The 23479-nt window shown below is 38.6% G+C and overlaps 1 protein-coding gene across 1 annotated transcript; it reads right to left on the reverse strand.

The window, feature by feature from the left end:
* Positions 1 to 3906: 3906 nt before the first annotated feature.
* PIGA (phosphatidylinositol glycan anchor biosynthesis class A) lies at positions 3907 to 16392 on the reverse strand. Its single transcript, XM_063084404.1, has 6 exons — positions 16380 to 16392; positions 12659 to 13436; positions 8236 to 8368; positions 7439 to 7571; positions 7075 to 7281; positions 3907 to 4185 (listed from the first exon to the last, which is right to left on the reverse strand). Exons 2-6 carry the CDS (start codon positions 13374 to 13376, stop codon positions 3919 to 3921), a joined length of 1458 nt encoding a protein of 485 aa, XP_062940474.1. The 5' UTR covers positions 13377 to 13436; positions 16380 to 16392; the 3' UTR covers positions 3907 to 3918.
* Positions 16393 to 23479: the final 7087 nt, after the last annotated feature.

The following is a 23479-nucleotide window of genomic DNA, read 5'->3' on the forward strand; positions in this document are numbered from 1 at the left end:
GCCCAAGGCAGTATTTCATAAAAGGCCCATCTTGGATGCCTCTCCAAGTTAAAGTGTCAGACTGGAAGCCTTAGACTGCTCACGATGGTAGTTTCATCCATGACAAGGTCCCACAGCAAAGTTCCTTCCTGATCATTCGCTTCCATTTCAAGCATGAGTAAAGGCAGTACCACCTTTCGGAAAATGTGGGCTACCCTTGCTCATGGAAGAGTCATAATGAGTTGGACGAAAGAGATGCCCTAGGTTTGGGGTGAAGTACCCAAAGATTCCATGAATCAATACCTTCCCTAGTAGGACAATATTCTCAGTTGGCCAACACAAGTGAAATTCATTTATTTTTAATTTTCCTCACCACCCTAGGTCTCTTCATTCTTGTCTGTATTCAATTTTCTAAATGTGTAAAACCTTATTGAAGAGACAAGCCAAAATAAAATTATAACAGCAGGCTAAATCAATCTTATTTAAAAATGCTTTATGCAAAAATACGGGTTTCTCCTATCACTCAGGTAAATTAGAATGACTATCTCTTTAAGAACTATTTCACTATATTATTTAAAAGGCTGTCGGCTGAGAGCACAACTTTGAGCCACGATATACAGCTCATCCATTTCAGTGTATTACAGCACTTTAAAGATCTTGAGTTTTTTTCACACTCAAGGAACAGACATTAACATATAAGGGTTACTTTGCTGAGCTTAGATTACCTGGTAGAACGCCAATGTATGAAAACACGTGAAGTATTTTAGCTCTCCTTATATATCTTTTTCTTCAATTGTACTCCAAGTAGGTGATCATGTCAGATCAGTGATGTATATTGTAACATTATTCAATCTTGTTTTGGTCATTTCATTTAAAACATGGCTGTCCTTTGTATGTTTTACATACCAGAAAAGCATTACATTTGAAATGGGCATAAAAAATTATGGATATATAAGGACAGTCAATTCATGATATCTTTTACAGGTAAAATAATCAACAGCACCAGGGTTTACCAGCCTTAGCACTACTGACATTTTGGGCCAGATAATTCTGTTGTGCACGGCTGTCCAGAGCACTACAGAACACTTAGCAGCAACCTTGACCTCTGCCCACTTGATGCCAATGCCCCACCCCCGTCCAGTTCTAACAACCAGAAATGTCTCGAGACATTGCCAGATGTGCCCTGGGGGACAAAATCACCCTCACCCTCACCCCTCAGTTGAGAACCACTGAGCCATAGAAAACTATAAAGTAAAATCAACTCCACAATGTACTGCAGAATACAAATCAAATTCTGTATAGTAGTTTAATTTCCATAATTTCATATAAAAAATACAACCACAGAATGATACAATTTAACATCTAGCCACATTCTTCTGGGAATACCGAGATGGATAAAGAGGTCTCTAAAAATAATTCACAAAAGTAAACACAGACCTATGGTACCCTGATTTGGCCAAAAGTAAGTTCTGGTGTAAGATAAATCAGAACATATAAATGTAGGTGACTGCTTTCCACTGCTTTCAACAAAAGGGGGTGGGGGAGAAGCTTCTGTAAGTGAAGTCAAAACTCAAATTTCTCTTAAAATACCTGGCAAGATATTTTGTATGTTTACACATACAATAGTTTGTACATTCATTTGTCTTACGTGATGACTCTAGTGCTTGCTTGGATCAGGAAACAAAGGTACAACTGAACTTGCTATTCCATGAGTAAAAGAGAGCATATATTCTAGAAATAAGATGACAGAGTAATTCATCATCTGAAGGACATTTCCTGTCTTACTAACAGACCAAGCAATACATCAAATTGCACTGAAAAAGAAAGTGTCGGGGGCGGTGGGACCCTGTTCCACTAGCAAACATTCGGTTCATAAAACAAGACAAACTCAGAAAACTCTCAAAATGTCATTCTGGTCTTTATTTTTGGACATGTAGCATGTTTTAGCAAATTGATTTTACATGTGCAACTTCTTGTAACAACAAAAGAAATTCAATATATTTTTCATAAATTCCTCATCACTGTAAGTTCACTTTCAAATAAATTTAAGTAGCAGGGCAGAACAACATGTTTCCACATACTGACCAGCGCAACACTGACAGTTACATTAGGGTATCCAGGAAGACTGAAAATTGAGATTTACATAAGACAAAAAAATTTGTTAAAAAAAAAAAGGAAAATAATTTTAAAAATTACGTATTTTACATGCAAAGGCAACTAACTTTAAATCCTATTTCCATCTTAAATAAATGACGATTTAAGAATTAAATGACAATTTTAAAAAAATTAAGAAGCAAAAATATAAGAAAAAATAGTAGTGCCTTTAAAAACTGCTGAGTAGAATAAATAAAACCAAATGTTAGTTTTTCACTTTACCGTGAATATTGGCACTGTTTGTTTCATATTTCCATGTCAGTTTCTATGCATAAAAATCCCAATAAGACTGAATGGTTTGGATCACTACATTTTTCTCCAACACAAGAACCCCTAACTTCTAGATTTTAAAAATTGCGCTCATAATTTTTTGTATTTTAGTACAAACACACACAAATATATTTCTCTGATATCAGTGCAATTGGTTAATAGGCATGTTAAGATATTTTACAAAATAAGAAGTCTTGAATGTGGTCATTAAAAAAAAATCCTGTACAGAATCACAATACTGACAGAATCTATCTAGTGCACTCACAAGTGTCTCACTGATTTGATTTCACAGTCCTTTTCTTACAAAAACTTACTCTAAAGAGTTCAAGGAATTAATAATACACACCATGTGGATAATTTGGGGTTAAAAACCCATGGCTCTGGGCAACGATTACAGTTATCAGCATCCATCCAACAAAGCGGCTGTGTTCCTAAAATTTTCAGACTCGGTTTGCTATAAATAAAACATTCTGGAGTAAAGCCTTTTGTACACTGACAATACTTATCAGACACCAGCTAGGCCACAGTGAAGGGTAGTGACTTCTATCAAAAGGACAGGGTAGCAGCTGGTTTTGAGATGGCACACCTCATACATTCTGCTCAGAAAACATGAAGGCATTTACAGAGGACTAAATTACATACTGAAAAATGTGGAGGGTTTCTCTGCATTATCATCAACAGTGATATCGGTCCCTAATACTTAAAAAGCAAAAAGTATTTCATAAACACAATTGAAGATAAAGGTTCTACCTAGGAGAATGCACACTACAGGATCTGAGAAGTACTTGGAGTATGCCGACAATTTCTTCCTGGCAATTAATAGCATGAGCATTTTTGGCATGTTGGCTATTTTACCATTTCATGTCAACTGTGACTACAATGAAATAAGCCATTTGAATGATAAATAAAGAGCGAATGCACCCCTGGTCCTTAATGGCAGGAAGTATCTAGCTAGCGTTTTACACACAGAAGGTGCTCAAAACATGCTGGTAACTAATTAACCACTTTACTCAAGTAACCTGCTGATTATATGTAACACTTAGTGGACATATAACGTGACATAAATCACTAATAAATGTACATGAACATGACTTAAAATAGCTCATATAGTTGTTGTACTTCCCTAAAGAAAACTTGTAAACATCTGGTGAATGTCTAATTAATGATATAACATTAAAAACTGGCCAAAAAATGCCCAGAAAATGTTTGGCCCTTCAGCACCCAAAGCTCTCAAAATATAATGTTAAAACATCTCTGCTAGAGGGATTTCAGAAGTCTGAAAAATTTCATACCTGAGTGGCTTAAATGTTCTCTCCTAAATTTTAAATAAGTGCAAGGAGTTTCTACACTCAGGAATTGCATAAGTTTTTATCTTTCCTCAAAATAAAACATTGAATGATATAGAGGTAGCATAACTTTCTAAATTAACTTTAAAAAAAAAAAGAAGCAAGTTTATATTCAATAGTCTTAATATAAGTGTTACAAATATTTAAAACTCCACAATCCAGGCTTCTTCTATCTGGCTTTAAACATCTTATTCTTCTCACGCCTTTTGATCCTATGAGGGCATTGATGAGTCCAGGCACCTCTTGGCCCAGTGGCATCTACTGCAACATCAATGAGAGAATCTGGAGTCATCCATCTCAGGAAAATAAGGAAGAGAAAGTCGAACACAGCCAATAAAGCAAAAATGTAGCCTGTTACTGGGCCGCAGTGAGAGATGAGCCTGTCTAGCCGTTTGTCCATCGGCAACACAGCTTCCCCAGCCACCCGGTCATACACCTGGCGGGAGAAAAGGCCAAGGATTATCACTCCAACCCAGCACACACTCCACGATGAGCGACAACCCACACTGAGCAGGAACGCTTTATAAACACATGCATGTCGCTCACATTTTGCTGATGTTATAGTAATGATGTTCTTAATGAACTTAATCACAATAATTATTGTCATTTGATTCAACACAGGCATTTATTCTGGGCAAAACACTTGGCTAGATACTGTGTGACACAAAGACTAAGCCACAGTTCCTTTCCCCTAGGGGATCACCAACTATTTTAGTTGGCCACTAGAATTCCAAAGTCCTGCAAAGTCTGAACAGCTTTTCAGGTCACCACTGTAGGGATGATATTTAACTCAGCAGTGACTTCAGCAGTGCTGAAGCAGGACTGGCATCTGGCCGACATCGAACACAATCAATGAGCTACAATCTAGTGTGCTTGTGGGTACACAGTGACTCCTATTTCAACAGCCTCATCAGGCTGTCCATGTGCTGAGCACGGATGGTGAGAATAGACAGAAACATTTCACGGGTTTCAAATAAAAGAGAAGATGGGAGAAACTTTAATAGATGGTATAGGTCAAACATTGGCAAATGAAATAAAGTTTACTGCTGAAAATTGGTAGTAAGTGGCTTGCTTTTTAAAACGCTGCTAAGCACTAAACTCTAAAATATTAAAAAACAAACGTCTTTAAACATGCTTATTTAGAACACATCAAATGGGCCAGCAATCATGTTTTTAAATTGCATTTGAATAGTACTTGTGGCTCAGTTTCACATATCAGACCTGTAAACCATCTATTTCCTTTTGAACTCCCGAAAGTTATAACATACAGTGCAAGTTCTACAGGTCAGTGGTCTTTGTAAGGTACAGGATGTTTTCATCTAGTTCTTTCACCCTGAGGACATTTTGAATACAAACATTTTAATCAGAATTATGTTGAGAATTATGCTGAGACTGGCGAACTGTAATTGAAAAAGTATGTTTATGGCATGCACTCCAATTTAATTTCATGATCAATTTTCTAAATAGCACAGTTAAACTAAGAGGAAGTAGTTGAAAATGATCAAAGTGTCCTAGAGTTAAAAGAACAACTACAAACTAACCTGTCTGTCCAGCTTTATTTCAGGTCAGTTAATTTATGATCTTAAGTGATAAAATAACAATGTACTACTATGAAAAGAATATTAAGGATAACAATCCATTATAGAACAAAGATTTCATTTTTTCTAAATGTATATTATAAATCACCAGAGTATAAAATAGAAAAAAAACAAAAACAAAAACAAAAATAGATGTTTTAGTACTACTTCAAGTATAACTAAAAGAATAACTAAAAGAAAACGAAATCCTAATTAGCTCCTTTGACGTACACTGACAAACTGTTACCACAGTTCTTTCCCCTTGAATTTAATACCTACAATAGCTGAGACTTCTGAGGTTTTATGTCAATCAAGGACAAGCCACAACTTACAGAGCTGTGGTTCTCAATCAGGGTGGTGTCGCCAAAAAACCTGTTTAACCAAATATCCCTGCCAACCATATCCCAAATTCCATCTCTGCTCCTAAAGGGTCGCATCAGAACCTAAGGAGTGGTTGGGGAAGCAGGGGAACATGAAGATGGAGTATACAGAGTCTGAAAAAGCCACCCAGGTGACTCCGACACGCACTTCCAACAGCTAATCAGTGCTAGACTCCAACTTCCAAAGGAAAAGGTAGCTATTTCATATGGGTCGAGATACCGCAAGACTTCTGGAAGGTCAGAGTATCTCTGAGCTACTTAAGTCAAAAATGTTTGACTGTTTCAAATATTTCATATTTCAGTGGAAAATGTACACAATTTTTAGAGATAAGAGTTGTTTTTTTTTTTTTAACATATTCAAATATGGGTTCATCTTATGTACTGGAACTTACAACAATTTAAACCAAATAAACAGTAAAGAGTTTACTTACAGTAAAGAGCTATTCTCTCCTCAGATCCATCTTGCTATCTACTCCAGGCTAGAAACGCGTTGCTCCACTGAATACATTGATAGGACAGAGCACTAGTCTAAACCGCTACCTTCTCCATGCTCCACCTGGCTGTCTTCCCGGTTCACAGTTTCTACATACTAAGAAGCCGAGTTGTTTCCATTCAGCTTGTAACATGGTAATAAGAGGCATGAGGCAGAGGAAGTCATGAGAAGGATGTAAAGGACGAAACTGAGTAGAATAAATGAAGTCTCTAATTTGAAAGCAGGAAGCATTTCCCACAACTGTACTCTCCTACCTAAGAGTGTTAATCAAATTCCTGTATCTGTCCTTTTGGAAATTCTCTATTGCTGCTTATTATCTGAGATCACTCTTCCAACTTTTGCCATGTACATTTTGAATTCTAACTTATTATGTTCTCAATCAGTTCAAAGATGCAAAAATCCTTTTCCTGCAGAAAATCACAGTTGTTAGCAAAAGTGCCACAAGAGGTTAGAAAGTAGCCTAAATTAAACATTCACAAGTTATAAAGTTGCTGTAATCAGCAAAACTAGATATTTGCTAATAGACCTATATGCTTTAGAATGATAAACAGCTTCAAGATGTCTAAGAGCAGATTTTAATACTAGTTTTGCCTCTAATTGCTGTGACTTCCAGGACATTTTGTAACTTCTTTATTAATGAGGGGGCATGACTGTATTACTGCTATTTGCAGACGTCAAATGCAATGATTTGACAGAAACTTAGCCCAGTATGTGTACCAAAAGTAATGAATAGTTCTTCTCCTTTCACTTGGAAGAGATTTCATAAACTTAATCAATGGAACAAAAATGGCAAACTTGTGTGAAAAAGAAAGCAAATGTGTACGTGAAACATCAAGTAAGAGTTCAGGTACAATCTTTCTCAGCATGTGACATACTTTTTCAGTTCTCTCCGCAACATTCCTCCAGGTGTAGAAAGTCTTTACTATGTTATGGATATTTTCTGGAGCTGGCAATGCCCCTGACTTCAGTTGGAAAATAGCTTTTTCCAACCCTTCACACAAAGATTTCACCGAAGGCTCACATAAAATAATAAGATTTTCTGGAAGCACCTCAGGAATTCCACCAACTCTGGTACTTACAACCTTAAAAAGAAAAAAAGAACACACGATCCACCATAATCGTACCTTAGGAAAATAAAACCAAGTTAAAAAATTATTACAGACTGTGTCTCATTATTTTTAAAACTACAAATATAGAAACACCAACAATGAGGGAAAAAAAGCCCTCAAAGCTTTTTACCTGTAAACCACAGCTGGCTGCTTCCACAATTGCCATGCAGAATGCTTCGGTAAGGGAAGTATTAAGAAAAATATGTCCTTGAACTAAGACATTTCTAACATCCTTGTGTTCCAAAGCTCCCAAAAGACGCACCCTGATTTTTTAAATGAGAAGGGAAGAAAGAAAGGAGTGAAAAATCATGTTACAAAACAAATTTAATTTATAAGCCACATCTGCAGATTAAAACTCATACAGCTAACATATTTCTAACTTTTGTAACATGTAAAATTTCATCTTTTCCAAAACTAGTTAGCATGTAATGAAAACATTAATACACTTTGATGCTTAAATGTTAGTGTCACTTCTAATCAGAAAAATGGCCTTCTTAAAATTGATGCTTCATACATCCACCCCTCACGTGTTATCTAAGTTACTAAAGAAGAGACCTGTCTGAATCTGTATATGCACAGCAATTTACACAATTTGAACCATGCTATTTAAATCACAACACAGTATGACTTGGAAATCTGCAAACATTTCCAATTAAAGTGGGGGTTTTTTTTGTGCCTTCCATGGTGCCTCCATCAGCTGTCCCCACCAAGTCAACTAATATTGGGCTAATGGAAAAAAATAAAAGGGTGAATTCTTTAACTAGATTTTCTCATTTTATATCAATTTTTTTAAAAACAGGCCTTGCATTACATTTTTATATCAATTACATGTAGGAGAAGCAGCACACCTAAGGCAGACATATGATCAAAACTGAATATAGGTAATTGATATGTTCTCACCCAAGACAATATGGAATCCATCAATACCTGTCCTGTAGCTGGTATCTTTCCCGTACTTCTTCCAAAATGATTCTCTTTGGTCCCTCTCCTCCAATTATAAAATTTAAATCTGGATATTTCTGACATAGTTCAGGTATTATACCACTAAGCAAATCGGTCCCTGAAAATATAAAATAAAGTTGAATGTTGGAGATATTAATATTTAAACTTTTTAAAAGAAATTCATCCGAACTACTGAGAATCCACTCAACTTTGGAAAGTATTAGCTATGACCTCCTTAAAGTAAATGAACTAATTCTCTTAAACCTTTCCTGGGAGGGTGCAATCGTTCACAAACTGCCAGTGGTCCCCCAAGAGTTGCAATTCTGGGAGATATAGACCTTGACATGCATTGTTATCTTCCACACACCCAAAATATGGACTACTCTCTTTCATTTCAACATACTAGTGTTTAAGTCACTCACTTGTGTTTTCATACTACTTCTAAAAAAGGTATTTAAGGTGACTAAGGTTTGAGTTAGCTTTCTCCAGAGCAGGACAACTGACCGGAGATCTAGGTTTTGTCCAAGCTTGCCTTTTTCCAAGTGAGACTTTTGATTGGTGGGAAGTTTCCTGATCTATAAAATGAAGAGATCTATCTCTATACCTAAAGTCCAAGACTTCTTTCAGCTATAAAATTCTACAAGTATGATTCTACTTCCTGCCATAAAAAAGGGCTAAGCAACAAAGTTTAACTGCTGCTTCCATGTTGTTCAAAATGCAGTTCGTACAGAAAACTTTACAGTGCACACTATTGTATTAGGAAAATTTAAAAGAATAGTCCGTCCAAATCAGTTATAGCCCTCTTCCCCAGAGTGGTAGTAAATGAAGGCGACAGAACCTCAACTGTCAGACATTACACTCCATAGAACAAAAGGATGCATCTTGGTTCCTTTTTAAAAAAAAAAAAAAGATTTTCTCATAATATGTAAATATAACCTCAGGTAATATAGAGCAATAAAATAAATCATGCCCTACCAGTCTGAAAAAGTTAGTGGTTATGCAAAAGGACAAAGTTGACACTATTTAGGAATTTAATTCATTAACTATTACAAATCATACACATTCAAAAGTAAAAGAATCCACTTAGAGCTGTTTATTAACTTAAAAAATGCATGCACACACACACGTAAGAATTGCATTTCTTACATCAATCTTCCCCAGAATAGGCCGATCAATTATAAAATAGACATGAGAGAAATGATACATGTGGCATTTCTATTAAATAATGCAAAGTAGGATTCATTAAGTAAAATAAACTCTACTGGTATTTTCAAGATATGATTGCATATATCAAAAACAAATTCACATGCAGCTTTTCTGAATTATGAGGGCTTCTCATTAAAATCTTAGCTACCTTTGTTTCAAGTCTATTACCAAATCCATTAATTGGATTTCTAGACAAACCAGAAATTAAGTGACTTTTACCATTTAGCCTCATATAATTCCTTCCTCTTATTTTCTTTCTTTCCCCCCTTTCTCCCCTTTTCCCTCCTTTCTAACACGTACAAGGTTAAAGCCCATTCTTTAAATAAACAAACAAAAAACAGAGCAATAATCATAATTGCTGATAATTAACATTTACTTTAAATGCATTACATCAGGCAATGTACTTTAAATGCATTTTGTCATTTAGTCCTGACAATCATCTTATAAGAAATGGAACTGATTACTATTATCAATGATCTATAGTATCATTCCAAGAATAAAGGGTTTTTTCCCCCACTATAAAAAAAAATTATTCTGGTGCCTCTAGGAAGAATCAAACACATGAAACATACAAAGACTTTCAATTTATTTTGGCGCCTCTAAGAAGAGTCTAACACAATGCAACACACAAACAGATTTTCACACAAAATGGGCAAGGAAAATCCCTGAGTCAAACTGCTTTTAAAGCTTGGTCTAACAATATTTTAAAGAATTTTCTGATCTATACCTAGGAAAATAGTGGCCAGGCTGGAGGTGGGGGAACAGGAGACCTTAACTCAAGAAGAGCAGGACTCATGTTTGTCATCTGTTACTTACTGTGTAACCTGGGCAAGTTACTTACCCTCTCTGAGACTGAGTTTCTTTGTCTGTTACATGCAGATAATATGTACCCTACAGTTGTTGGGAGGGTCAAGTGTGGTACTGTACCATGCACAGGCTTTACCAACTGCAGAACACAAATCTAAGTTGTCATGTCATGCCTGCACAGGCACAGAGCACTGGGAATCCCTGACTAAAAGCAAAACAGGCTTGAGAAGGGGGGTCAGAAAGGAGTCAGCCAGAAAATGTGGGCAGTGAGAACTTTGGTTTATCCTATCTCTTTCTTAATATATTCCAGTTGGCCTTTGATATCTGGTCCAATGAACACCTCCTGAGAAAATTAATTTGACATTAAGGAATGGACCATTAATACAACTCACTTTTGGGCCACAAATGTGGCCGGTCCTTCTTAGAATGTTACTTTTTGCAGGGTATCTGGCATACAGAGAGGGTTCGATAAATATTTGTTGAGTTACTGAACTAGGAACAGGAAAGGCCATATGCTCACTCCTTTGGTGGTTACCTCAGCTGGTTAAGATACCACAGTAGTGAAGTAAAGGCAAAAAGTTTAATCTTTGTGTGAGTAGTTAATTTTGCTGATCCTTGATCAGACACATATCCTACTCTTTCTTAGCTAGCTATCTCACAAAGGTATGCTATCTATCTAATTAAGAAATAAATTAGACACATTTTCTAAGTTATAACAAACACGTTACCAAAGCCTCAAGAGGGATTTAGAATACAGAATGCTGGTCCATTCACATCTTCTTGACTAAAGAATGAAAGCACATCATAGCCTTCACCCCAGAAAATGCAGTTCAGTAGTTTTGTTACCAACCTCCACTCAAATGCACTGCTGGGGCAACCAAGGCTCTCCACTCCAAATGTAAACTATGCCGACCAAGGCACACATCTAGATTTGAGGTCACTCCCTAGTACGCTGGTATACCGCTGAGCTGCGTGCTTACCAAGAATCAGCTACGTCTATTCACAAATCTGTTTGATGTCAGTTGGACTTGTCACTGTATTAAGTATTACATAACCTGACAAAATGAGTTTCTATGAAAACTAAGCTGAACGGTTTGAAAAACCCAATAAAGGAAAGTCACAGAAAAAAGTTCTTGTCACATTAGGGCTGTCCTAAGCCACGTACAAAATTAAAAACAAATTAAAAATCCAGAAGCATATTGCTTATATGCCTTTAGGTTCTCACCCCACTTAAAAGAAACCCAAAGTGGCAAAGATAGATTATGCTTTTGTGAAGGTGACTGCAAAATGATGCAGCTGAAATCAGTGGACCAGTACTCGAATCCCAGAGCTCTACATCAAACTATTGGCAATTCAGTGTGTGCTCATAATATTTCGGTTAAATTCAAATATTTAAGGGAGTGTGTACTTTTTAAAAATGATTCCCTACTTTAAGTGACATTTTCGACTACTAGACAGGTTTTTAAATAGCATCCAGAAGACTATGTTTTTAATAACCAGACTATTTTAGACTTTTAGAAAACAAGCCTCTACAAGCTCTATCATGGTATCCGTTAAGTGCTGTGAAGGCACTAAAAAAAATCCTCTTTAATAACACTTATTGAGTACAAACTGGGCTAAGTACTTTATAGAAACTATCACTGAACCCACATAAGTTTTCCATTGTTGCCTAAATTACACAAATGAAAAAACTGAGACTTACAGACGTTAAGTAATTTGTCCTCGATCACACAATGGGGTAGAGCCAGGATCTGAGCCTGGGTCGTCTAACACCCTTTTCTTCATCACTTACCTGCCAATATGTTATTCATGTCTTATATATGATTAAATGAAACAAGCAAGCTACAAAACAGTAATGTACAGAACAAGCCCATCGATTTTGAGTATATGTACGCATAAAAAAGAGAGGAAAGCTATAAATCAAAATATTCATTAGGATAATCTCTGCATTATATAGTTACAGCTGACTTTAGTTTTCATTTTTGTGCTTTTCTTAGTTTTCAAAATATCTGCAAAAAAAAAGGCATTACTTTTGCAGTCAGAAAGTAAAGGCCACGTGGTGGGCTCTGCCCTTTACTTCTTACCACAAATGCAGGGCTGTTTCAATTTTTAAAAAGGCCTGATCAATTAAACAGCAGCAGGTTATTATTCTTATTTTTTAGTAACCATTAAAGCATCAAAGGTCGGGGGGCAGCATTCACCACCATTCTAAAAATTTCTCTTCTTGGATGAATAAAGCAATATTAGAACTTTCTTTGCTATATTGAATACAGAAGAAATTATAAAACCATAAAACAAAGTGAAAAGCCAAACAATCATTACATACAAGTATTCAACAGCTTTCTGTAAGGAAAAAAAAAAGTCTGCAATGCAATTATAGCCATCATTCCATTACCTTTTCTGTAAACAAGTCTGCTGACAACAACAATAGTTATTACACTATCATGCCTTCTAAATGGGTCTGGAGTGAAGTCAGTAGGATCTACAGCATTAGGAATGACGGACACTATTTCAGGATTCAGTGCTGCTCTTAGTACAGTATTTTCCTTACTAGTATAAGAGACACAAATGATGTGGTTTGTGTCACAAAGAGACACAGTTAGAAGCTTGTTTGTAAGCACCGAGCTGACATCAGCAAATCCAAAAAGGGAATGGTCCGTGAAGACTGTCTGAAGCCCCATTGTCTTGGCGTGGAAGAGAGCATCATGGGCCATGGCAGAAAAAGAACTATGTGAATGGATTATTGTGACTCTCTCCCGAACAAATATGTACCTGAGCAATGGCAGACTGTGAAAGAGGGTCGTGGCTGTCGATTGGTTGTACATGACTTTCAGAGGCAAGTAATAGACTTTGAGGCCATTAGTGAGGTAACGGATGCCTTTTCGATTTCCATAAGCATGGGTGACAATTATGACCTTGTGCCCTCTTTCAATCAGGCACTGAGAGAGTTGGTAAATGTGACTTTCCACGCCTCCCATATTTGGGTAGAAAAAGTCAGACACCATGCATATATTATGGGTAAGGGTTCTACGTGTGGAAAGATTTCCAGGGCTAACCCGGAAGAGTGTAGCTGAGGGAGGCTGGCCATGCCCACCTCCTCCTCTACAGGCCATGCTGAGATGGTTTAGACATCAGTTCTTAGAGCAACCCAGTTAAGATGTGTCCTCTATTACCTAAAAAAGAAAGTAAAACAGGAGCTCAGCTCAGAGACAAAACACATTCCATATTCCAAATCCAGTATAAATACTGTTTCAATGTCAATGTAAATTTGTTATTTTTTACCCTAGAAATAAAAACAAAGTATATAATGAATTTACTCATTTGACATTTACTTGTTAAGCATTTACTATGTGCCATACAACAACACTAGACTCTGCAGTGTCTTACTTTTGCTCTAAAAATACTGCTACACATAATTTTAAATAAGTTTGTTACACCACAGTATATAATGATTTGCCATGCTAACAAACCAGTTCTTTCCAATAATTAAATACATATACACACACATATCCATATTTATTTATACATATATTCTTCTCTTCTACTTTTATCAATTTACCAGCTTCTACTTATTAAATGGCCACTATACATCAGGCACTACATGCTAAGAGTTTTCTCTATCTTACTGCAGCCTCACCAAAACTCTATGAGGTATTAACTCCATCTTATGAATGAAAAATCTAAAGCTTAAAGAGGTTAAGGAATTTGTCCACAATCACTTGAGGCAGTCTGCTTCACTGGTGGTCCTGCCTCCCAGTACTTACACCCTTCTGTAGTTCCCTCCCTTTGTGTGTGGACCTGGTTTAATCCATAGGACATAGTGGAAGTGATGTGCAAATTTTTGGCCTCAGCCTGAAAACGCCCTGTGGCTTCTACTCATGCACTCTTGGATACCATAAGCCACCATGTAGGAAGCCCAGCTACTGTGCTAGAGGGATGTGGGGGAAAAAAATGTGGAGAGGGAAGAGCTTTGAGACCACATGGAAAGAGCCAGAGGCCCAGCCAACTTGTCAGCTAAATGCAGCCTCACTAATGACCACTGCAATGACCAGCAGAAGAACCAACCAGCTCAGCCTAGCAGATTGCAGAATCATGAAAAATAACCAAATAGCTATTTGACACCACTAAGTTTTGGGTGGTTTATTATACAGTAATTAAAACAGGCCAGGATTCAAACCTAGTTATACCCACTGCCCATATTTGTAAATAAAGCTTTGCAGGAACACAGACTTGCCCATTCATTTATGTGAACGGCTACAAGAGCAGAATAGCTGTGTCAAAGGACATATGACACACAGAATCTAAAATATTTATCATCTGGCCCTTTACAGAAAGTTTGCTGACCCCTGCTCCAGATCTTAGCCACTGATTCAATTAACCTCATAAATTTCTCCTAATATTAGATTTGTGGTTTACAGTAAAATATACCTGGAAGGGCCAGCCCGTGGCTCACTTGGGAGAGTGTGGTGCCGATAGCATCAGGGCCACGGGTTCGGATCCCTATATAGGGATGGCCGGTTAGCTCACTTGGGAGAGCGTGGTACTGACAACACCAAGTCAAGGGTTAAGATCCCCTTACCGGTCATCTTTTAAAATATATATATATATACCTGGAGCTAGAACGCTCTTTTTCAGAGTACCTTTTTCAAGTGTCACCTGGAGCGCAGGCTGCGGAACAATTCACATTTTTTCCTTTCTTATTCAAAGACGGTGATTGTCAAACTGCTCCAGTCACTTTTTTGACCTTTCTTTCAGTTATGTAAGCCTTTCCTTCAGGAGTGTTCCTCCCCCAGTGTGGAGTCTGAAGATAAAGGCTAAACTACAGATGGGCTGGATCTGGGGACATAATCTAAAGTGGGTTAAGTTTATCTCAGGGGGTCCCCTACAGCCATATCAACGTGAAATGCCCACTTAATATTCAGTACTATTATAGATTCTTAGACTTTCAAAGCTAAAGAAAGTCTCAGAGATCTAGTGAAAATCTTCCTCAACTTCACAAATGAGATTTCCAATGCTACAGAAACTCAACTATCCTGTACAACAGGAAGCCACCCAAAGCTCTGAGTTTCAGCTTTCACCTACAAACTCCGAAAATGCAAATTAACTGTGTGTGCAAAGTCTTAACTATCCTCTCCAACAAATTCATCCACATTTAAAATATACTCCAGAAGTGCTTGTTGAACTGAATTTACTAATTGAGATTCAATATGATCAAATATTAAGATTCCTCAAGCTTGTATTTTGAAGTGGCTTAACTAACATTTTCTTACTGCGGTTTGTCACCTAAACCCGAACTTCCAGTTCTATTCAGTTTTAAAAGATGAGTGATCACGAAAACAGTGAGTAATGAACCAAATGAAGTCACTTAAAATTTTGTCATTAAGCTGCAATGTTCTGGGGAGTCTGCCTACTTCCACCAGGATACCGCTCCTAACATCTTTACACCGTAAAAGCTAAATATACAGCACAATCATAGAATCTTAGAATTTAAAGCTGAAGAGAGGCTTGGCGATCTAGTGAATACCTCTCTCACTTTACGGACAAGTTGAGCGATCTGTTCAAAGTCTCCACCCAGCCAGCCACTTAAGTGGCAAACGCGAGATGACTGTCAAATTCTCGACCACGGCCAACAAGCCCAGGGCAGTCACTAGCAGTAGAGGCTCTTGAGTAGCCTTAAGAGCCCTGACGGGGGTTGGGGATCAAGAGGACGGGACTTCCACCGAATCCCTGGGCACTGCCCCGCGCTTCACTCCCGGAGAGCTGGTTGGCCAAGGAGGGGACGCCCCCGCTCAGTCATCGACCCCGCCGGGGACAGGCAGGGTCTGGCCAGGCCCGAAGGGAGGTGGAAGGCGACTGGACAGTGGGCGGGGGTCTGAGGCCGGGGGTCCCGGAGTCCCCAGTTCCTCGCCCCACCCGCCTCGGCTGAGGAACCAGCTCAAGCGCGGCCGCCCTCAATGCACCGTCAGCCCCACTCCGCTCCGAAGACTTTCCGACCCGACTCGGTCCTCGGGCCGATCGGCTTCACCCCCCATCTCGCCACGCTCCCACGGGGACAGCACAGCCACAGCCAGAAATGGCAGATCGTGCCGGAGAGCGGAGGCCAGACGCGCACTTACCGGCGGGTTCCATGGCCGCCTGTCTCCGGACCTCCCGCGGCTGCAGCCGGAGTCCCGCCCCGCTGCACCGAAGTACCAATTGGGAACGTCCGCGCCCGAGGGCCGCACCCCCAAGGCAGCCAATCACAAAGAGGCAGTGGGGTCACAAGCAAGAGCGACGCTAAATCGTCCCCACCCTTTAACGCGGGATTACACGTCAGCGCGCGCTTGCGTATGTCACCTCGGCGCTGCGGCCGGTCGCCTGGGTGTGTGCCCTGGTTGCCTAGTGACAGCGTCTCTTTTCTGGAAGCCCGTTCTGTCCCTGCTTGCTTCCAATTGGCGAGACTTTTGGGTGATCAGACTACAGAACGCCAGGGTCACGGTGGCGTTTTGTTTTGTGATCATCGGTGCCACTGCAGAATCGTGCTGGTTCTTACCACTCTGGTAGGGTTGGCAGAGGTAGCAACATTTATTTGTGATAGAAAAAAATGAACAAATAAAAACTCCAATCAAAGCAAAGCAAATAAAAATATGGACTTTGAATTTCATATAGTCAACAAATAATTTTTAATATAAGTATGTCCCAAATATTGGGGACTTCACAAAAAAATGATTCGTGGTTTATCTGAAATTCAAATTTAACTGGGGATCTTTTATTTTATCTGGCACTCTGTGGGGAAAATCTGAGGTCTGATCTGAAATATCAACTCCCACTCAAACTGATTCAACTAGCTATGGTGGTGCTTGGCCAAGAAGCTAAAGAATTAGTTAGAGTGGTCTGATGGCCACCCACCCCTAGCAGTAGGTACGTGCAGTTCCCCAGCCCTGCCATGCGTGCACTTTCAAGAACAAATTCCTTTCTGAGCACCGTCATCACCGCCATTGCCGGCATCCCTTTTAAGCCTGAGGTAAGCCTACTCATCCCTGAAGATTTCAGCTCCTTCCTGATGCCCTTCCTAAGCCTCTAGAGAGAATTAAATACCCCTACTTTTGTATTTTGTTAGTACTTTGGTCATATGCTGGCATAGCCTTTATCAGGTCGATATTCAAGTTGTTTGCTTGATTGTTGTCCCCATTCTTCCTCACTCTGATCCTTGATGACTTGTGTCTTGGGATCTCACACGGACGTCCTTCTGAAAACTGGCAATTGTACTTGCTTGTTAAATGTCTGCCTTCCCTGCCACATAGTAAGCTGAGGCAGGGTCTGTTCTTGGTGATAGAGAGTGAATAGGTTTTAGTTGTATTAATGATTTTCTCTACCCAATACCAGCACACTCTCTGGCACATATTAGACATCCATGGAGTGTACCTTATAAAAATTACCGTGCGGTGACATCATTCAAAGAGCGTTTTGGATGTAGGATTTGAAGTGTATTAATGGGTTAACTTTAATGTGTAAGGCTCAAGCAGCAATCGATATTCCTCCCTGTGTTAAAAGGTGATGAAGACTCGAGGACACTTAGTCAAGCTTAATAATTTGCAGTTGGTTTCACAGATAAAAGCGATACTACCAGATGATAAAGCATTGCTTTGATCTCCTTTTCATTTTTGTAAAACGTTTTAAGGCAAAGAGTGGGGTAGAAATCCTGGAAGGTATAAACAAGGGTTAAGCCTCATTTATTGAGTCCCTGGTTTGCCCCTGCCATAGTTCTGATCACAATACACATTTGGAATTCTGCATAAATCTTCTAAGATCCTGATGCCAATACTTCTTCAAAAGAGTTGTGACATTTTTCCAGAATAGAACAAATATTTCCTATCTTTATCATCAAACATTTACTGAGTACCTACTCTGTAAAAGTCTTCGTGGGGAATACAAGGAATACCATCAGATGCCACGAGGACGCTGTGAAGAAGCTCAAGCAAGGTATTAAATGATGAAAAGCCCCATAGAGAGATGCCCTTAAGAATGAGAAATTATCTTGGGTATTCCTGCAGTAGATGAGTTCCCAGCTTAATACAACCATTGGGGTGATCCTAGCTGATCCTAGTCAACCCACAGAAGTAGAAGGAGTGCACTTTAAAATAATGATAAAAGTGTCTCAGGACACTAAGTTCCAGGGTGGTTTGTTACACAGCAACATGTAACTCAACCAAGTTTCATTACTTAATGATCTCCCTCACTTGTGAATGGAGATTGAAAGAATTTGTTGCCAACAGTTGCTGCCTGTCTGGGGATACAATCTTGCTAACAAAACTGAACCAAGCCACATGATCTGCAATATGCAACTATCACGGTTAATCTGGGAGATATAAGGAAACACACACACACATACAGAGACAGAAAGAGAGAGAGAGAGAGCACCTTCTCACTCAAGATTAGAAAGACAACACACAAATATAACAATGGAAGATGAATTTACTCTAGATGAAATTAAAATAATAGAAAAATGTGAACTTTCTAAAAAAGAATAAAAATTTAGGAACAAAACTGTGCAGAAATGAAGCAAATGCCAATGGATATAAAAGAATCAATTAGAAATCTTGAACATGAAAAAGTTACTAACATTTAAAAAATTTATTACATAGATAAAATTTAGGCTAGACAAAGTTGAAAGAAAAATTAGTGTAGTGGAAAATAGCACTGGGGCAGTCACTTCTCTGTAATGCAGGACATAATGACCAAACATCAAATCATAATCCAAGCTTTGTCTTAGGAAGATTATTCTAGTAGATGGAGGAAAGGGGGGTGAAAGAGTGTCACAGCTGGAGAAAAGACCAGTTAGGCTGTTTCAGTAGTCCAGAGTCCCCTTGCAATTCAAAGTGTGGTTTGCAGATCAGCAGCAGCAGCAGAAGCAGCAGCACCTGGGAGCTGGTTAAAAAAAAAAATGCAGACTCTCAGGCCCCAGTTCATACCTACTGAAGCAGAATTTGCATTTTAACAAGATCCTGAGTGGTTAGTGTGCATATTATAGCTTAAGATTAGAGGAAATGAGAACTTGATCTATTCTAGAGGCAATGAAAATCACAGGAGACTGGGATTTGCTTGAGCAATGTCTTCCTCCTTGAAGGGATGAAAAATACATTTTCAGACATGCCAGGTCTTAGAAAATCCCCCAAATCCCATGCACTCTTCCTCAGAAAACTACTGGAGGATGGTCTTCAAAATAGGCAAAAATGTATTTTTCATCCCTTCAAATTTACTGAAAGTTTGGGTTCCAAATACTAGGATAGAAATTCTTTTCCTTCAGAATTTTAGCAGCATTGCTCTAGTCTTCTAGCTTTTCAGTGTTGCTATTGAGAAATCTAATGTCATTCTGATTCCTGACACTTTGTATTAAATTATTATAATTTTTTTACTCTAGAAGCTTATATAATTATTTCTTAGTGTCCCGTGTCTTGAGATTTCATAATTTTGTGCTTTGGAATAGGTACATTTTCATCTTTTGGGCTGCGCACTCATAGAGCCTTTTCATTTGCCAACTCATGTGCTTCAGTTCTGAAAATTTTTCTTGAATTTTTAAATTGTTGATTACATATTCTTCCATCGTCTGTCATTTTCTGCAACTTCTTTATTCTGATATTAGACCTTATCTTTTCACTTTTAATTTCCACTTCTTTTTATTCTACCTCCTGGGAAATTTCTTCAACTCCATCTTCCAGTTTTTCTATTGATTTCTTAATTTCCATTATAATAATTTTAGTTCCCTAGAGCTCTATGATGTTCTCTGACAGTTTCTTTTTAAATAGCACCTCCATTTTATTTATTAGTTTCATTTCTTTCCCCACCCCTGGATATTAATGATTTGAAGATTTTTTCTCCCTACTTAGTCTCTGTTTAATCCAAATTGCCTTTTCTTTTTTTCCTTCTTGTTTGTTTTACTCTCTGTCCTTCACATAAGAGGTTTTTCCCAGATGTCTGGAAATTCATGGTTGCTCGCTCATATTTAAAAGCAAGGGACAAAAGAGCTGATCAGAAATCTGAGCCTAGGAATGGGGCTTGTTGACCTGCTTGTGGGGCTTTGCTGAGAATCTTCCCTCCCAGCTGATTTCAGTATTTTTTAGGTTTTTCCTCTTGGGCTGGTCACATTCCCCCCAGAGAAATGTTTTTCAAGTAAAGGCCTGACTGCTGGCATTGTGGTTGCACTAGAGGGCTGAGGGCTGAGGGCCTTAGCATCTAGTATGCGCACATTCACTTAATCCTCTTGTTGTCAGTTCATACCCTGCCCTTATGAATGCCAGGTGTCTCCAGTCTAGTTGCTCTCTCTTTTATCCCAGCCAGAGAATTAATAACGCATGTTTTGCCTCAGTTCAGGAAGGGCACTCACCCCACTTTAAAGGTACTTGTTACACCAATTTCTGAGCCTTTTGGGGACTCAGCTTTCCCCACTGTCGGCTTAAATTCTTTCTTTTTTTTTTTTTTGGTGGTGGGGGGCGGGTCTTCCATATAATTTACAACTCATTCACATGCTTTTAGCTTTCCGAATGTTGTTGTTTCTTTCAACTTACCCATTCATCCTGTCCTTGTGGATTTATGCTTTTTTAAAAAAATCCCTTTGCTCGAAGCATTGGAAGGGAGTAAAAGTAGATCAATGTGTTAATGCACTATCTCTACTCAGAGTTCATGCCATCAACCCTAAACTTTTAGAGATATACCATGAACTTAACTAGAATCCTCTAATAAATGTATCCATGACTTTATTTAAATTGCTGAGAGATGAAATTTAAATCATAGATACTCTCTAACTTCATGAGATTGCATGCTCTATGCAATGGCTAAAGTAAGGCAAGGACAGCTGATTCTAACAACCCATCCAGGCCAGGTAATAGGGCCTTTTTCTGTAAGGGCTCAAGAAACAGTCTAATTCTTTCTATTTAATATTAATTAATAACACTTGATAAAGTAAAGAACATTTTACACCAGGGGTTGGCTAACTCTTTCTATAAAGAACCAAATAGTAAGTATTTTAGGCATTGTAGGCTATGTAGTCTCTGTTGCAACGACTCAACTCTGCTGTTTTAGAGCTAAAGCAGCCATAGGCAATATATAGACAAATGACCATGACTACGATCCAATAAAAAATTATTTATAAAAACAGGCAGTGGGCTGAAATTGGCCTGCGGGCCATTGCTTACCAGCATGTATTTTGGCCCACGGGTCAATTTCAGTCCACTGCCTGTTTTAGAACAAACAATATCAGTGATTAAATTACCAAAGGCAGACTTTTTTAAACTAAGATATTACAAGGGTCAAGTAACAGAATATTTTTGGACATTTTTCATCTCACAAATATTTCAAAAGTATATTAATTAAATTCCTTTCTAGAGTTGCAACACCTGACTAATTCAGATATGCATATAATCTAGCTGAGATTGAACAATATGAGTTATGTAAAATTATTCTTGGCTTTCATTTTATAGATTTTTTTTCATTCACTGGTCATAAAATCAACTCAATAATTTATTATTTATTAAATATTTATTGGACCCTAATATATCCAAGACATTGTTCTAACACTGAAGATTAAGAGTAAATTAGACGAAGTTCAGCTCTTGACCAAATGACCAAATTCATTAAGCTTGCAATTTTTATTGAAGTATGGCTTTCCTTAAAGGCCTTAAAGTATGCTATTTGTCTCATCTTTATTAAGTATCCCAGACAGTATTTTAATCTTCATCCAACTTTGAGCATTATGCTGCTCAATATGTTTCCATCTTTAAAGGGCCTGCCACCACAGTATTTTAGTTACAGATTTATGATCTGTGCTGTCATATTAATAATTCTCTGACCTTATGGCTTTGATATTCAGGGACAGCATGCATTGCTGGCATTTACTGTGTTTGCTTTAAATTCTTGGGGCTTCTCACATATTTTTATTTTGCAACAAATTGAGAATTTTCAGAAATTCTAGGGCTTTTAGTAGGACAAATACTCCTGTGCAATGACTAGTGAGCTCTAATAAAGCAACAGACTGGTTACACCATCTTTGCCCTCCAGGACCAGCCCCATCCTGATCCAGCCTCAGGGATCCAAGTGTAGATATCTTGGTGGTTATTGGGAGTTGGGGAGGAAACAGGGGGAGGTGGTTTTAAAAGAGCAAAGCCAGATTTCATACAGTTTTGGCCTAACCTAGGGTTCCCTATAATATCTCCATCTAAGTGGCAGCTATGAAGCCAGAGCCACTTCAAGCCAAAACATGGTCTGAGTTAGTTTTAGGACAGATCCAAGGATCCAGCGTAAGCCAAGAACTTCCCAGAGGTCCCACACTCCTGGGATTGGCTCACAGTCTTGCTTTTCTCCTTTGGGATAATCCCTTTGACTTTTAAACTACATTGTATTGTTCAAATTTTTTTCACTAATGGTAACTCAAGTGGAATTGTCAGTTCAGAGATGTAGGGAGATGAGATCATTCACATTTGACAAGTGAGGAAACTGAGGCACTATGAGGTAGCCTCACAATGCAATTAGATGGCAGAGCCTTTCCTTAAACTCAGGTCTTGTCTTATTGTCAGTGCTTTGGCCTCTCTTTTTATCGGTCAAAGATGAGCAAAGTGACTCCTTTAATTGTGCAGTGTTCCTTGGATTGTCTTCTGCCCCAGCTCTCAAGGGAACTTAACCAAATATCATGGAGGAGGGAAGTGGTAGAAACTGAATGAAAGGACAAAGCAAGGAGTTGAATGCTACATATGTTTAAAAAAATAAGTTATGTGTGAGCCCTTTCAGAAGCCTGATTACAAAATAGTAAAACTAGAAGGAAGGTCATAAGGTGAGAGCAAGAGGAATAATGTCAGGAGAGGAGTGACTGGGTCAGCACCAGTAAATGACAACAGCAATGACAATGGCAGCACAGCAGGAACAGGTCCCACTTCCAGGTAAAGGTCAGCCCATGTCCCTCAGGCAAGGACAGAGAACTAAAGCTAGGAAAAGATAAGAGGGCCTGGAGCCATAGGCCTCAGAGAACTGCAGTGAAGGAGGGGAGAATTCAGGAACTGCTTAAGAACCCTGCCAGAGGAAGGGCGGGCGATTTGGGCCAGGATCCAACAATGCTACTATGCAGCGACATTTGCTTATCATTACATTTGTTCATCATGATCTTTCTTCTTGTGATTGCACTGCTCCTGGGTGGTCTGGCCTGAGAATCTTGGGTAACACACACTTGACGGGGACACAGTTTTTGATC

The sequence above is a fragment of the Cynocephalus volans genome, chromosome X (genome assembly GCF_027409185.1).
Source record: "Cynocephalus volans isolate mCynVol1 chromosome X, mCynVol1.pri, whole genome shotgun sequence".
Classification (NCBI taxonomy): Eukaryota; Metazoa; Chordata; class Mammalia; order Dermoptera; family Cynocephalidae; genus Cynocephalus; species Cynocephalus volans.